Raw genomic sequence first — 13,822 nt, 5'->3', positions numbered from 1 at the left:
AGGACACCTGTCTCTGCCAATAAGTCGCTTCTATGGCCTTCGATTGACAGCTGTCCGTTACACTCACCGGCGGCACAGTCCTCCTCGTCTGACCCGTTCTCACAGTCCCGCTCGCCGTCGCATCGCCACGACACTGAGACACACTTGTTGGTAGAGCCGCCGCAGTCAAACTTCTCCGGAGGGCACGTCTGTTTGCCTGGAGGGGAGGGAGGAAGGGAGGGAAGGCAGAGATGACTTGTTAGGCTGCGTTCCATTCCAACACCCTCCCCCTGCTGCCCTCACTCACTCCACTTTGCAGACCTGAGGCGACTGAGTAGGTGTAAGTAATTTGGCCACCGAGTTACTGCTACATTGCTCATCACCATAATACCAGATTTGTGTATCAAGAGAGCAAGCGAGCCCTTGTATCCCCTTGGGCCTATAAAACGCAATGTTGAAGCTATCAACATGATGCTTATATCTATCAAATCCTAGGTCTAGGTTGTAGAGGCTAGGTGTCGATATGGAATTCTATCCAATCCACTCATAACTACAGGAATGTCTCGGGTGTATGTAAGGGGCGAGGGGTCTAAATAGAATTCAGCCCTAGTATCTTCATGGACCTACTGTCTATAAACAAAACAACATCCCCATCTCACTGACACACATTCAGAAGCACAACCACTCAGCCAACATATTTTGTTTTCTAGCCTCAACCCTAGAGACACGACAAGAACATTTAATACAGCAAATGTACAGTTGGCCGCAGTGTAAAAGAGAACACTGGTCCCCCCAGCTCACAGTCTCCTCCATCTTCCCCTCTTTCCAGCCCAATCTGTTGGTTGGTGTATTTGGCACGGGCGCCGTTTGATCCAGATTACTCAGCGTTTAGTATCAAGCCCTGCTGTCGTTAATTATACATCTCTGCTTACAGTACATACAGCCGGCTGGATTTAAGCCGTTTTACACAGTCGCCCCCGAATCGAATCAACGAAGAAAACAAATCTGGTGGTAATTTGATTTGGTCTTGTTTTCGAGTGTGTTAGATGTTAATAGTGTCACAACCTTTTATTAGCTTGTCATAGTCGAACTGAGGGCTGGTTTAGCAGGGTCTCGGATTTTCACGCAATGCACAAAAAAGGCAAAAAAAAAGCATTGGAGATGATTAACGATTAAAGAAAACGATTAACAGTATGATGGTATACATGTACTATACATAATGTATTTTAATTTGATCAAATACAATTATTTATTTAATGGTGGTAAAAAGCAAACAGGAGTAGTATCTACAGTTGAAGTCAGAAGTTTACATACACTTAGGTAGGAGTCATTAAAAAGACATTTTCAACCACTTCACAAAATGTCTTGTTAACAAACTATAGTTTTGGTAAGTCGTTTAGGACATCTACTTTGTGCATGACACAAGAAATGTTTTACAACAATTGTTTACAGACAGATTATTTCACTTATAATTCACTGTATCACAATTCCAGTGGGTCAGAAGTTTACATAAACTAAGTTGACTGTGCCTTTAACCTGTTGATCCTACCCCCTACTTTGCGAACATTCTGTTAAAAATCGCGCAACATTTCAGCGCCCTGCCACTCATGCCAGGAATATAGTATATGCATATGATTAGTATGTGTGGATAGAAAACACTCAGACGTTTCTAAAACTGGTTAAATCATGGCTGTGACTATAACAGAACGTGCGTTTCATCGAAAAGCGCAGGAAAATCTGATCACTGAAAATGGGAAAATATATCAATGCGCCACTTGAATGTAATGTTGAATGGAAACCACATTACCTGGAGCCGAAATTGCAATTCCTACAGCTTCCACACGATGTCACCAGTCTTGTCAATTGCCAAGGCTTTGTTTCTTGGTCAAACGAAGAAGAGACAGCCCATTTCTTCCGGTCTCCGACCGGTTGTTTTGGAGTAGAAATTTCTGAACATGATTTGAAGACGTGAAGCTATTGAATATACATTGCCCCGTGATCAATTTGATAGATTATTAACGTTTACTAATACCTAAAGTTGCATTACAAAAGTATTTCGAAGTGTTTTGTGAAAGTTTATCGTCAACTTTAATGGAGCTAAACACAAGCAAAATCCTAAAGGAAAACCTGGTTAAGTCTGCTTTCCACCAGACACTGGGAGATGAATTCACCTTTCAGCAGGACAATAACCTAAAACACAAGGCCAAATCTACACTGGAGTTTCTCACCAAGAAGTCAGTGAATGTTCCTGAGTGGCCGAGTTACAGTTTCGCCTTAAATATGCTTGAAAATCTATGGCAAGACTAGCCCAGCGTAATGAAGCAGTACATCTGCCTGTAACTCATGCTATCTGATCGTTTGGTGCCATTTATTCTGCCCGGCGGACCGGGCCAGGTCACTCTCTTATGCTCCCCATCACCCACCACCGGACAGCATGACACACTGGCTGACTCTGTCTGCATTGTGGGGCTGTACTGCAGAGCCAGGAGCACTCGGAGGCAGGCTAAGAAATAGTGTCACCTTGCTTTTACAAGGTTTAACCTCGATGACAGTTCAAATCAGACCTTGATGCAAATAGTATTTGTTTTCCTGACAATACTTTTAAAACTTTAAACGCTTGATTGGGCCTGCCTGAGTGACAGATGGGCAGGGTATGCACTTTTGGGACGATTCCATTAGTTTCATATCCCCAGACGATCTCAATCCAAAAAAAGTGTTTGAAGGAAAACAGATAGTATTTTTAACCACGGCTGGTTAAAATCCCCCTTTAAAGTGAGACATGCCGAATAAAACCGCAACACATTGGTAACATTGTCGGAACTAGAAGCACAAGCATTTCGCTACACTCGCATTAACATCTGCTAACCATGTGTATGTGACAAATACAATTTGATTTGATTTGAACACAATTGGTAACAAGAAAAGTATCTACCCTGCTGAAAAAAAAGACCACACGAATCACACAGACACCACAGTTTGTGCTGACACGGCTAGCTCACTAACTTCAGCTATAATTTTTGCTCAATCACAGTAGACCTGAATCAAATGACTAAACCAACTGCCAAATGATTGAAAATTGATATTCTGACGTTTTTCAGCGCAATGTTAGTTTTGATTCGTCTGCATAGTAACGTAACGCTATTGAGCTGTCGGTTTCCCCAGCTAATTCCCTACTTTTCACACTGCCAAGGTATAGACCGCTCTACAAGCTTCACTGTCACACTATGCTCATCGTGTGTTAGCACGATCAGATGGTGACATGTGTCCCTACAGGGTCAGACAGCCAGGGAAAGGGAAAGGGGGATACCTAATCATTTGTATAACAATGCATTCAACTGAAATGCTTCTTCTGCATTTAACCAAACCCCTCTGAATCAGAGAGGTGCGGGGGGCTGCCATAATCGACATCCACGTCTTCCGGGGAACAGAAGACCAGTCTATGGAGCTCAGGTGCATTTTGCAGTACATTATTACAATCAGTGAATGTATACAAAATGCCATCTTGAGTTGATGGGTAGGCTACAGTCTGGGGTCTGGGATCTGGGAATTTATGGTCATTTAAATGATTCAACCATTGATTCTATTCATTAATATAATGTATAAATGTACACCAAGGTATTTCTTTGTCATGCCTCATCTGAGCAGGATCAGATGGTGACAGGGGTCTCATCAGGGTCAGGAAGCCAGGGAAGACGAGTCTGTGACAGCGCAGAGGTCAATTCTTGCCGATACAATACTTTATTAATACTTTATTCTTTCTGTGCAGCAAACACTGGACAAGCAAGAAGCTTCAAAGATTGGAACTGTTTTAAGGCAGTCTGACAAACCTCTAAAGTTGATTTCCTAACTGAATCAAGGGTTGATAGAGGCCATATTATTAAGTCCATATTATGGCAAGAACAACTCAAATAAGCAATGACAGTCCATCATTACTTTAAGACATGAAGGTCAATACGAGGGTCGACCGATTGAAATCAATACACAAGTATATATTTTTAAACCTGCATATTTAGTTAATATTGCCTGCTAACATGAATTTATTTTAACTAGGTAAATTGTGTCACTTCTATTGCAACAGAGTCAGGGTAAATGCAGCAGTTGTGAACCTGGCTCGTTGTGAACTGTGTGAAGCCTATTTCTTCCTAACAAAGACAGCCAACTTCGCCAAGCGGGGGATGATTTAACAAAAGCACATTTGCGAAATAAGCACTGTCGTTGGATCAATGTGTACCTAACCATAACATCAATGCCTTTCTTAAAACCAGTACACAGAAGTATATATTTTTAAACCTGCATATTTAGCTAAAAGAAATGTAGGTTAGCAGGCAATATTAACTAGGTGAAATTGTGTCACTTCTCTTGCGTTCATTGCACGCAGAGTCAGGGTATATGCAACCGTTTGGGCCGCCTGGCTCGATGCGAACTAATTTGCCAGAATTTTACATAATTATGACATACATTGAAGGTTGTACAATATAACAGCAATATTTAGATAAAATACGGAACGGTTCCGTATTTCACTGAAATAATAAATGTTTTATTTTCTAAATGATAGTTTCCCGGATTCGACCATATTAATGACCAAAGGCTCGTATTTCTGTGTGTTATTATGTTATAATTAAGTCTATGATTTGATATTTGATAGAGCAGTCTGACTGAGCAGTGGTAGGCAGCAGCAGGCTCGTAAACATTCATTCAAACAGCACTTTCGTGCATTTTGCCAGCAGCTCTTCTCTGTGCTTCAAGCATTGAGCTGTTTAAGACTTCAAACCTATCAACTCCTGAGATTAGGCTGGTGTAACCGATGTGAAATGGCGAGCTAGTTAGCGGGGTGCGCGCTAATAGCGTTTCAAACGTCACTCGCTCTGAGACTTGGAGTAGTTGTTCCCCTTGCTCGGCAAGGGCCACGGCTTTTGTGGAGCGATGGGTAACGATGCTTCGAGGGTGGCTGTTGTCAATGTTTTCCTGGTTCGAGCCCAGGTAGGGGCGAGGAGAGGGACAAAAGCTATACTATTACACTGGCAATACTAAAGTGCCTATAAGAACATCCAATAGTCAAAGGTATATGAAATAAAAATGGTGTAGAGAGAAATAGTCCTATAAATACTATATTAATTACAACCTAAAACCTCTTACCTTGGAATATTGAAGTCTCATGTTAAAAGGAACCACCAGCTTTCATATGTTCTGATGTTCTGAGCAAAGAACTTAAACGTTAGCTTTCTTACATGGCACATACTGCACTTTCTTCTCCAACACTTTGTTTTTGCATTATTTAAACCAAATTGAACATGTTTCATTATTTACTTGAGGCTAAATTGATTTTTATTGATGTACTATATTTAAGTTAATTATTACATTATTACAAATAAATGTAAAATACTTTTTTTTATCGATATCGGTATCGGCGTTGAAAAATCATAAATCGGTCGACCTCTAGTCAATACAGAACATTTCAAGAACTTTGAAAGTTTCTTCAAGTGCAGTCGCAAAAACCATCAAGCTCTATGATGAAACTGGCTCTCATGAGGGCCGCCACAGGAAAGGAAGATCCAGAGTTACCTCTGCTGCAGAGGATAAGTTCATTAGAGTTACCAGCGTCAGAAATTGTAGTCCAAATAAATGCTTCAGAGTTCAAGTTACAGACACATCTCAACATCAACTGTTCAGAGGAGACTGTGTAAATCAGGCCTTCATGGTCGATATGCTGCAAAGAAACCACTACTAAAGGGCACCAATAATAATAAGAGACTTGCTTGGGCCAAGAAATACGAGCAATGGACATTAGACCGGTGGAAATGTGTCCTTTGGTCTGGAGTACAAATTGTAGATTTTTGTTTCCAACCGACGTGACTTTGTCAGACCGGTGTGGGGGAGCGAATAATCTCTGCATGTGTATTTCCCACCATAAAGCATGGAGGAGGAGGTGTTATGGTGTGAGGCTGCTTTGTTGGTGACACTATCTGTATTATTTAGAATTCAAGGCACACTTAACCAGCATGGCTACCAGAGCATTCTGCCGGGATACGCCATCCCATCTGGTTTTGGCTTACTGGGACTATCATTTGTTGGGTCAATGACCCAACACACTACAAGGCTGTGTAAAGGCTATTTTATCAAGGAGAGTGATGGAGTGCTGCATCAGATGACCTGGCCTCAATAATCCTCTGACCTCAACCAAATTGAGATGGTTTAGAATGAGTCAGACCGCAGAGTGAAGGAAAAGCAGCCAAGAAGTGCTCAGCATATATGGAAACTCCCTTTTCAAGACTGTTGAAAAAGCATTCCAGTTGAAGCTGGTTGAGAGAATGCCAAGAGTGTGCAAAGCTGTGATCAAGGCAAAGGGTGGCTACAAAAGTGGGGTAGATGGTGAGTTTGGCCGACCAGCTGGTGATGCTGGTGACCAACTCATGCTGGTATGCTGGTGACCAATTTATGCTGGTGCTGCTGGTCACCAGTAAAAACACAGCTCAAGCTGGTCAACAGAAAAAACACAGCACTAGTCACCAGCATTTTTTTCAGCGGGGTACATATAATATTAATAGATTAATTACTGTGAATTAAACCGTTTGATCCAGTTAGAAGAAACTGACCAATCACATCAGTCAGGCAGGAGTGATTTATCCATCTACAACATAAAAAAGTGAAAGGAGATACCTATGGGTCAAAATGGACTGCTTAAAAAGTACACACCATACTTTACCGACAAATGTGGACATACAAACCAAAACGAAAGCCACACTTCCCTCACGTCATAGAAACTTCAGTGAACTTCAAATTAAGTTCAATGAGCCAACTCCTTTACGACAGATTATGAATTCCTTACAGCTCCCATGTCATAACGTTGAGTCCTCGTTTGTCACTCCAGCGGTAAACAACTGAGACACAAATGTCACTCTGCCTCTGAGTAATTGTTGTTTACGAGACCTATATGGCCCCCTTCTCCAACAAAACACATTAGCCACAACTTTAGCGGCAGCTTGTGGAAGTCACCGGGGTTTAGCGTAATCTAATCAATCACTACCTTGTTGTTTAAGTGTCGTGAGCCACTTTGGCACGCAGTTGGTATTTGATTCAGTTGTGTGCGTCGAAGGGGGATTAAGTGTGTAGTTCATCAAAGGGCGATCGGTTAGAGGATAGAACAGCTCAATCCACTCTTTCTTTCTCTCCCTGTCACTCTCACTCTCTCATTCACCCTCTCTCTCTCTCTCTCTTGCTTACCACCGTATCTTGCTTTTCTGATTCAACACAAGGCCTTCATCCAGGCCTCCGCCCATTCACCCCTCCTTCTCTCCTCCCTTCATTATTCTCCGCTCTGCCGCTCAGTATGGAGGGCTTTGATTTTGCTCGAGGATAAGAATTGAAAAGGTCATTTGGCAGTGCGTGTCTGTATCACAACCTCCTTTTCACTCTTTCTCTCTCCCCATGTGTCACCCACTCCTTCCTCATCTCTCCTTCCCTTCGTCTTTCTCTTCCCGCCATTGAGCGGTTCTCATTTTGGAATTGGTAAATCTCTGTGTCATGCTGCACTCTTAGGACCTCATTCATTTCTCTATTGCTCTGGGTCTGTATCACCGTTTCTCCACTAAAATCCACTCATCTCATTTGCCCTTTGTCTTGCTCGCTCTCTTATCGCCTCCTCTCCTCTCCCTCTCTCTTTCTCTCGCTTTCTCTGTCTCCCTCTTTATTGTATTAGTGAATATATCAGTGCCATACTGTGCTCTCTGAGTACTTAGGCTACCTTGTTTTGTAGCTATAAAACCCAGGGCCCAGGTCAGCGTTTCTCTAGGGGGCAGTTGGCGGATACGTCAGGCCCCACCACTCAACCTGCCTCCCCTGGGCACCAGCTGCTTCCCTCACCACCGAGCGACCTTCACACGTTCAGGACCGAGTCACACCAACACACACTGCCACTAAGTGAATGTGACTTGGTGATGGGCCCTGTTAGGGTTTGCAAAATGGCAGCATTTCCTTTCTGATGGCTGGTTTGAACAGATTTAGATTTCAAAGGAAAAGCATCGATCAAAGCTTCCGGTGCATTGCTTTTCACAGATCCAATCAGTGATTACTTCTAGGAAGGAAGGAAGGAAGGAAGGAAGGAAGGAAGGAAGGAAGGAAGGAAGGAAGGAAGGAAGGAAGGAAGGAAGGAAGGAAGGAAGGAAGGAAGGAAGGAAGGAAGGAAGGAAGGAAGGAAGGAATCAAACAGGAACATGGTCTGTGATTTAGAGTGAGATGACTGAGCACCATCATCCACAATGTCTAAACAGCATTGATCATCTGGCACAGTGGTTAGAATTTATAAGTCTGATTTCTGCTCAGCTGCTTTAACTGAAAGCTTAGAACATTGCTTACTGAAATTGGCATCTGATCTAAGCGCACTGCAAGGTTTTTTTTCTCCATTTTAGTATAATCTTCCAGCACCGTAGTTACTTTGCTGGCTGTGCGGTAGATTTGTCTGAAATCTGATTTAAACACCATCTGTAGATTCATTGTGACAGATGCCTACACCAAAAGAGTGCCAAATATCACTGAATAAATCCTCTTTTGGCTTTTTTCTACAAAATAGCTAGATTTCAACAGCACCTACAGTTGAGGTCAGAAGTTTACATACACCTTAGCCAAATACATTTAAACTCAGTTTTTCACAATTCCTGACATTTTATCAGAGTAAAAATTCCCTTTCTTAGGTGAATTAGGATCGCCACTTTATTTTAAGAATGTGAAATGTCTATAGGAATAATATTAGAGAAAATTATTTATTTCAGCTTTGATTTCTTTCATCACATTCCCAGTGGGTCAGAAGTTTACATACACTCAATTAGTATTTGGTAGCATTGCCTTTAAATGGTTTAACTTTGATCAAATGTTTTGGTAGCCTTCCACAAGCTTCCCACAATAAGTTGAGTAAATTTGGCCCATTCCTCCTGACAGAGCTGATGTAACTGAGTCAGGTTTGTAGGTCTCCTTGCTTGCACACACTTTTTCAGTTTGGCCCACAAATTTTCTTTGGGATTGAGGTCAGGGCTTTGTGATGATCACTCCAATACCTTGACTTTGTTGTCCTGAAGCCATTTTGCCACAACTTTGGAAGTATGCTTGGGGTAATTGTCCATTTGAAAGACCCGTTTACGAACAAGCTTTAACTTTCTGACCGATGTCTTGAGATGTTGCTTCAATATATCCACATAATTTCCTACCTCATGATGCCATCTATTTTGTGAAGTGCACAAGTCCCTCCTGCAGTAAAGCACCCCCACAACATGATGCTGCTACCCCCGTGCTTCACGGTTGGGATGGTGTTCTTCGTCTTGCAAGCATCCCCCTTTTTCCTCCAAACATAACAATGGTCATTATTGCCAAACAGTTCTATTTTTGTTTCATCAGACCAGAGGACATTTCTCCAAAAAGTACGATCTTTGTCCCCATGTGCAGTTGCAAATCCTAGTCTTGGTTTTTTATGGCGGTTTTGGAGCAGTGGCTTCTCAATTGCTAAGCGGCCTTTCAGGTTATGTAGATTTTGGACTTGTTTTACTGTGGATAGAGATACTTTTGAACCTATTTCCTCCAGCATCTTCACAAGGTCCTTTGCTGTTGTTCTGGGATTGATTCGCACTTCTCACACCAAAGTACGTTCATCTCTAGGAGACAGAAAGTCTCTCCTTCCTGAGCGGTATGACGGCTGCGTGGTCCCATGGTGTTTATACTTGCGTACTGTTGTTTGTACAGATGAACTTGGTACCTTCAGGTGTTTGGAAATTGCTCCCAAGGATGAACCAGACTTGTGGAGGTCTACAATGTTTTTTCTGAGGTCTTCGCTGATTTCTTTTGATTTTCCCATGATGTCAAGCAAAGATGCACTGAGATTGAAGGTTGGCCTTAAAATACATCCACAGGTACACCTCCAATTGATTGAAATTATGTCAATTAGCCTATCAGAAGCTTCTAAAGCCATGACATAATTTTCTAGAATTTTCCAAGCTGTTTAAAGGCACAGTCAACTTAGTGTATGTAAACTTCTGACCCACTGGAATTGTGATACAGTGAATTATAATTTAAATAATCTGTCTGTAAACAATTGTTGGAAAAATGACTTGTGTCATGTACAAAGTAGATGTCCCAACCGACTTGACAAAACAATAGTTTGTTAACAAGACATTTGTGGAGTGGTTGAAAAATGAGTTTTAATGACTCCAACCTAAGTGTAATGTAAACTTCTGACTTCAACTGTATGTCACTCCCTTTGGTTTTTTCCCCAGTCGTCATTGTTTCTGTTTCATGTCTGCGCGTTGTTTGTGTTTCTTGTTTTGTATTATGTCACATCTATTTATTAAAAAACTCACTCCCTGAACTTGCTTCCCGACCCTCAGTGCACATCGTTAAAGCAGCGGTGTATTTGATCTCCGCATGTGCCAGCACCCACAGCACAAGCCTCCCTCTTATCTGCGAGTGAAGTGAGTTCGGAAAAACTGGAAGTATGCATCTGAGAAAGACTTTTGAACTTTACATATCTGAACTCAGAGTCAAATAGGCTTCCCATAAATAACATGGTTCGCTATGGTAGAATGTTTCTTTTGATTGACGATTTTGTGCATTGATCAAAATCCCATCAGGTAGACTGATTTCAGATGTCATGTAAACGACATTATTAGGAAAATCGTGTAAATGTTGAAATCAAACTATTAGATTAATCTGACTATTCAGATTACTTATACTTATTGCCAGACGTGTTCGTAGGCATCGGCTCATAACACCAGCCACACTACACAACAAAGGCTAAACATTTTTGGACACTGACAGAAGTTTGTTGGAGACAACGACAGCACGTAGTGATACTTAATTGGCAGACCCTAGACCCTGTCACACTGAATGAGCCAAGATGTCCGACAATCGTTTACGACCTAACAATTTGCCCATGATGTGGAAATTTTGTCTGGGACGTCAAAATCGTTGCATAAGAAGTATAAAATCGTACAGACCCTTAGCATAGCTAGCGTTAGCATACTACTGTAGCCTATCCAGCTCACATTGTTGTATATCACAATATGAGTATCACCTGGGTTCAATGCAGGCCATAATGCGGTATGTGGCATGACTCAGTACACGTGAAGGCCCAGTACACGGGAAGGGAAGGCACGTGTTAATATAAAGGCAAACGCTAATGCTGATACATATGTATCTACAGTACACAGAGTGTGAACCTTGAAAACACGTTAACTACAGTAAAGTGCATTCAAAGAAAGAAATCTTCACACACACATACTGCCACACACGCACACACCCTCCCACCCGACTGAAATGCACATCTTTACGTAACTAAAATCCCCTCCGTTAATTAAGTCAATAAAGTGTGGCAAAGCCTTATTACTCATTCCCCCTAACAGTGGAAAATCTCAATGGAGTTGAAACTCAATATCTACAAAGAGACTGGATGAGGCTGTTTTCATTAAACTCCCTCCTCAGAGAACGATCCATAATCCTCTGTGGTTATGTAATTTAAATGGGCCAAAATGAGGAAATAATGCAAGAGGTTTAAAAAAATCCGATGTCGATCCATAGAGAGGATTCGTATCGTGTGAAGGATGTGTCTTCAGGTATTGCAGGTTTATTCCGGAAGCTGCACATTGCGACCTCTCCTATATACAACGGTGGATTCTTAAATTCAGCAGGCAAAGCTGGGTCCGATGATAAAACATGCCCGTGTTTCTTGACTGCATCTCGCACTTTTCACGAGTTCAAAGTATATGTAGTTGTGAACATTACAGAGTAATGCCAAAGGGGGAGGAGTTGCAGTCTACTGCAGAGATAGCCTGCAAAGTAATGTCATACTTTCCAGGTCCATACCCAAACAGTTCGAACTTCTAATTTTAAAAATGAATCTCTCCAGAAATAAGTCTCTCACTGTTGCTACCTACTACCTCAGCTCCCAGCTGTGCCCTGGACACCATTTGTGAATTGATCGCCCCCCATCTAGCTTCAGAGTTTTTTCTGTTAGGTGACCTAAACTGGGATATGCTTAACACCCCGGCAGTCCTACAATCTAAGCTAGATGCTCTCAATCTCACACAAATCATCAAGGAACCCACCAGGTACAACCCTAAATCTGTAAACAAGGGCACCCTCATAGACGTTATCCTGACCAACTGGCCCTCCAAATACACCTCCGCTGTCTTCAATCAGGATCTCAGCAATCACTGCCTCATTGCCTGTATCCGCTACGGGTCCGCAGTCAAACGACAACCCCTAATCAAACGCACCCTAAAACACTTCTGCGAGCAGGCCTTTCTATAATCGACCTGGCCCGGGTATCCTGGAAAGATATTGACCTCATCCCATCAGTTGAGGATGCCTGGTCATTCTTTAAAAGTAACTTCCTCACCAGATTTAGCCCCTGGTTCACTCCAGACCTGAGTGCCCTCGACCAGCACAAAAACATTCTGTGGTGGACTACAATAGCTTCGAATAGTCCCCGCGATATGCAACTGTTCAGGGAAGTCAGGAACCAATACACGCAGTCAGTCAGGAAAGCAAAGGCCAGCTTTTTCAAGCAGAAATTTGCATCTTGAAGCTCTAACTCCAAAAAGTTCTGGGACACTGTAAAGACCATGGAGAACATGGTGGTCCTTCTGTGGCTCAGTTGGTAGAGCATGGCGCTTGTAACGCCAGGGTAGTGGGTTCGATTCCCGGGACCACCCATACGTAGAATGTATGCACACATGACTGTAAGTCGCTTTGGATAAAAGCGTCAGCTAAATGGCATATATTATTATTATTAACAAGAGCACCCCCTCCCAGCTGCCCACTGCACCGAGGCTAGGTAACACGATCACCACCGATAATCGAAAACTTCAACAAGCATTTCTCAACGGCTGGCCATGCCTTCCTCCTGGCTACTCCAACTTCGGCCAACAGCCCCCCTGCAGCTACTCACCCAAGCCTCCCCAGCTTATCCTTTACCCAAATCCAGATAGCAGATGTTCTGCTGAAAGAGCTGCAGAACCTGGACCAGTACAAATCATCTGGGCTTGACAATCTGGACCCTCTATTTCTGAAACTATCCGCCGCTATTGTCGCAACACCTATTACCAGCCTGTTCAACCTCTCTTTCATATCGTCTGAGATCCCCAAGGACTGGAAAGCTGCCGCGGTCATCCCCCTCTTCAAAGGGGGAGACACCCTGGACCCAAACTGTTACAGACCTATATCCATCCTGCCCTGCCTATCTAAGGTCTTCGAAAGCCAAGTCAACAAACAGATCACTGACCATCTCGAATCCAACCGTACCTTCTCCTCTGTGCAATCTGGTTTCCGAGCCGGTCACGGGTGCACCTCAGCCACGCTAAAGGTACTAAACGATATCATAACCGCCATCGATAAAGGACAGTACAGTGCAGCCATCTTCATTGACCTGGCCAAGGCTTTTGACTCTGTCAATCACCATATTCTTATCGGCAGATTCAGTAGCCTCGGTTTTTCTAATGACTGCCTTACCTGGTTCTCCAACTACTTTGCAGACAGAGTTCAGTGTGTTAAATCGGAGGACATGTTGTCCGGTCTTCTGGCAGTCTCTATGGGGGTGCCACAGGGTTTAAATCTTGGGCCGAGTCTTTTCTCTGTATATATCAATGATGATGCTCTTGCTGCGGGCGATTCCCTGATCCACCTCTACGCAGAAGACACCATTCTGTATACTTCTGGCCCTTCCTTGGACACTGTGCTATCTAACCTCCAAACAAGCTTCAATGCCAGACAACACTCCTTCTGTGGCCTCCAACTGCTCTTAAACGATAGTAAAACCAAATGCATGCTTTACAACCGTTCGCTGCCTGCACCCGCACGCCCGACT

General features: G+C 42.9%; 2 protein-coding genes across 3 annotated transcripts in view; one reads left to right on the top strand and one right to left on the bottom strand.

Moving 5' to 3' along the window:
• The window catches only part of LOC118402313 (low-density lipoprotein receptor-related protein 8-like), a 189,453-nt gene that overhangs the window by 83,075 nt on the left and 92,556 nt on the right, over positions 1-13,822 (bottom strand). Inside the window, exon 4 of one of the 2 annotated variants that reach the window (XM_035800420.2) lies at positions 68-196. The exons of the other annotated variant lie outside the window; for it this stretch is intronic. Coding sequence (XP_035656313.2) covers positions 68-196 — 129 coding nt within the window. The remainder of the gene's footprint in view (positions 1-67; positions 197-13,822) is intronic. 2 annotated transcript variants of the gene reach the window in all.
• Positions 1-13,822, top strand: part of LOC127911058 (uncharacterized) — a 441,684-nt gene that overhangs the window by 348,230 nt on the left and 79,632 nt on the right. The gene's annotated exons all lie outside the window — the stretch shown is intronic.

Source organism: Oncorhynchus keta, chromosome 23 (assembly GCF_023373465.1).
Source record: "Oncorhynchus keta strain PuntledgeMale-10-30-2019 chromosome 23, Oket_V2, whole genome shotgun sequence".
Taxonomy (NCBI): domain Eukaryota; kingdom Metazoa; phylum Chordata; class Actinopteri; order Salmoniformes; family Salmonidae; genus Oncorhynchus; species Oncorhynchus keta.
This window is presented reverse-complemented; position numbering and strand designations above follow the sequence as displayed.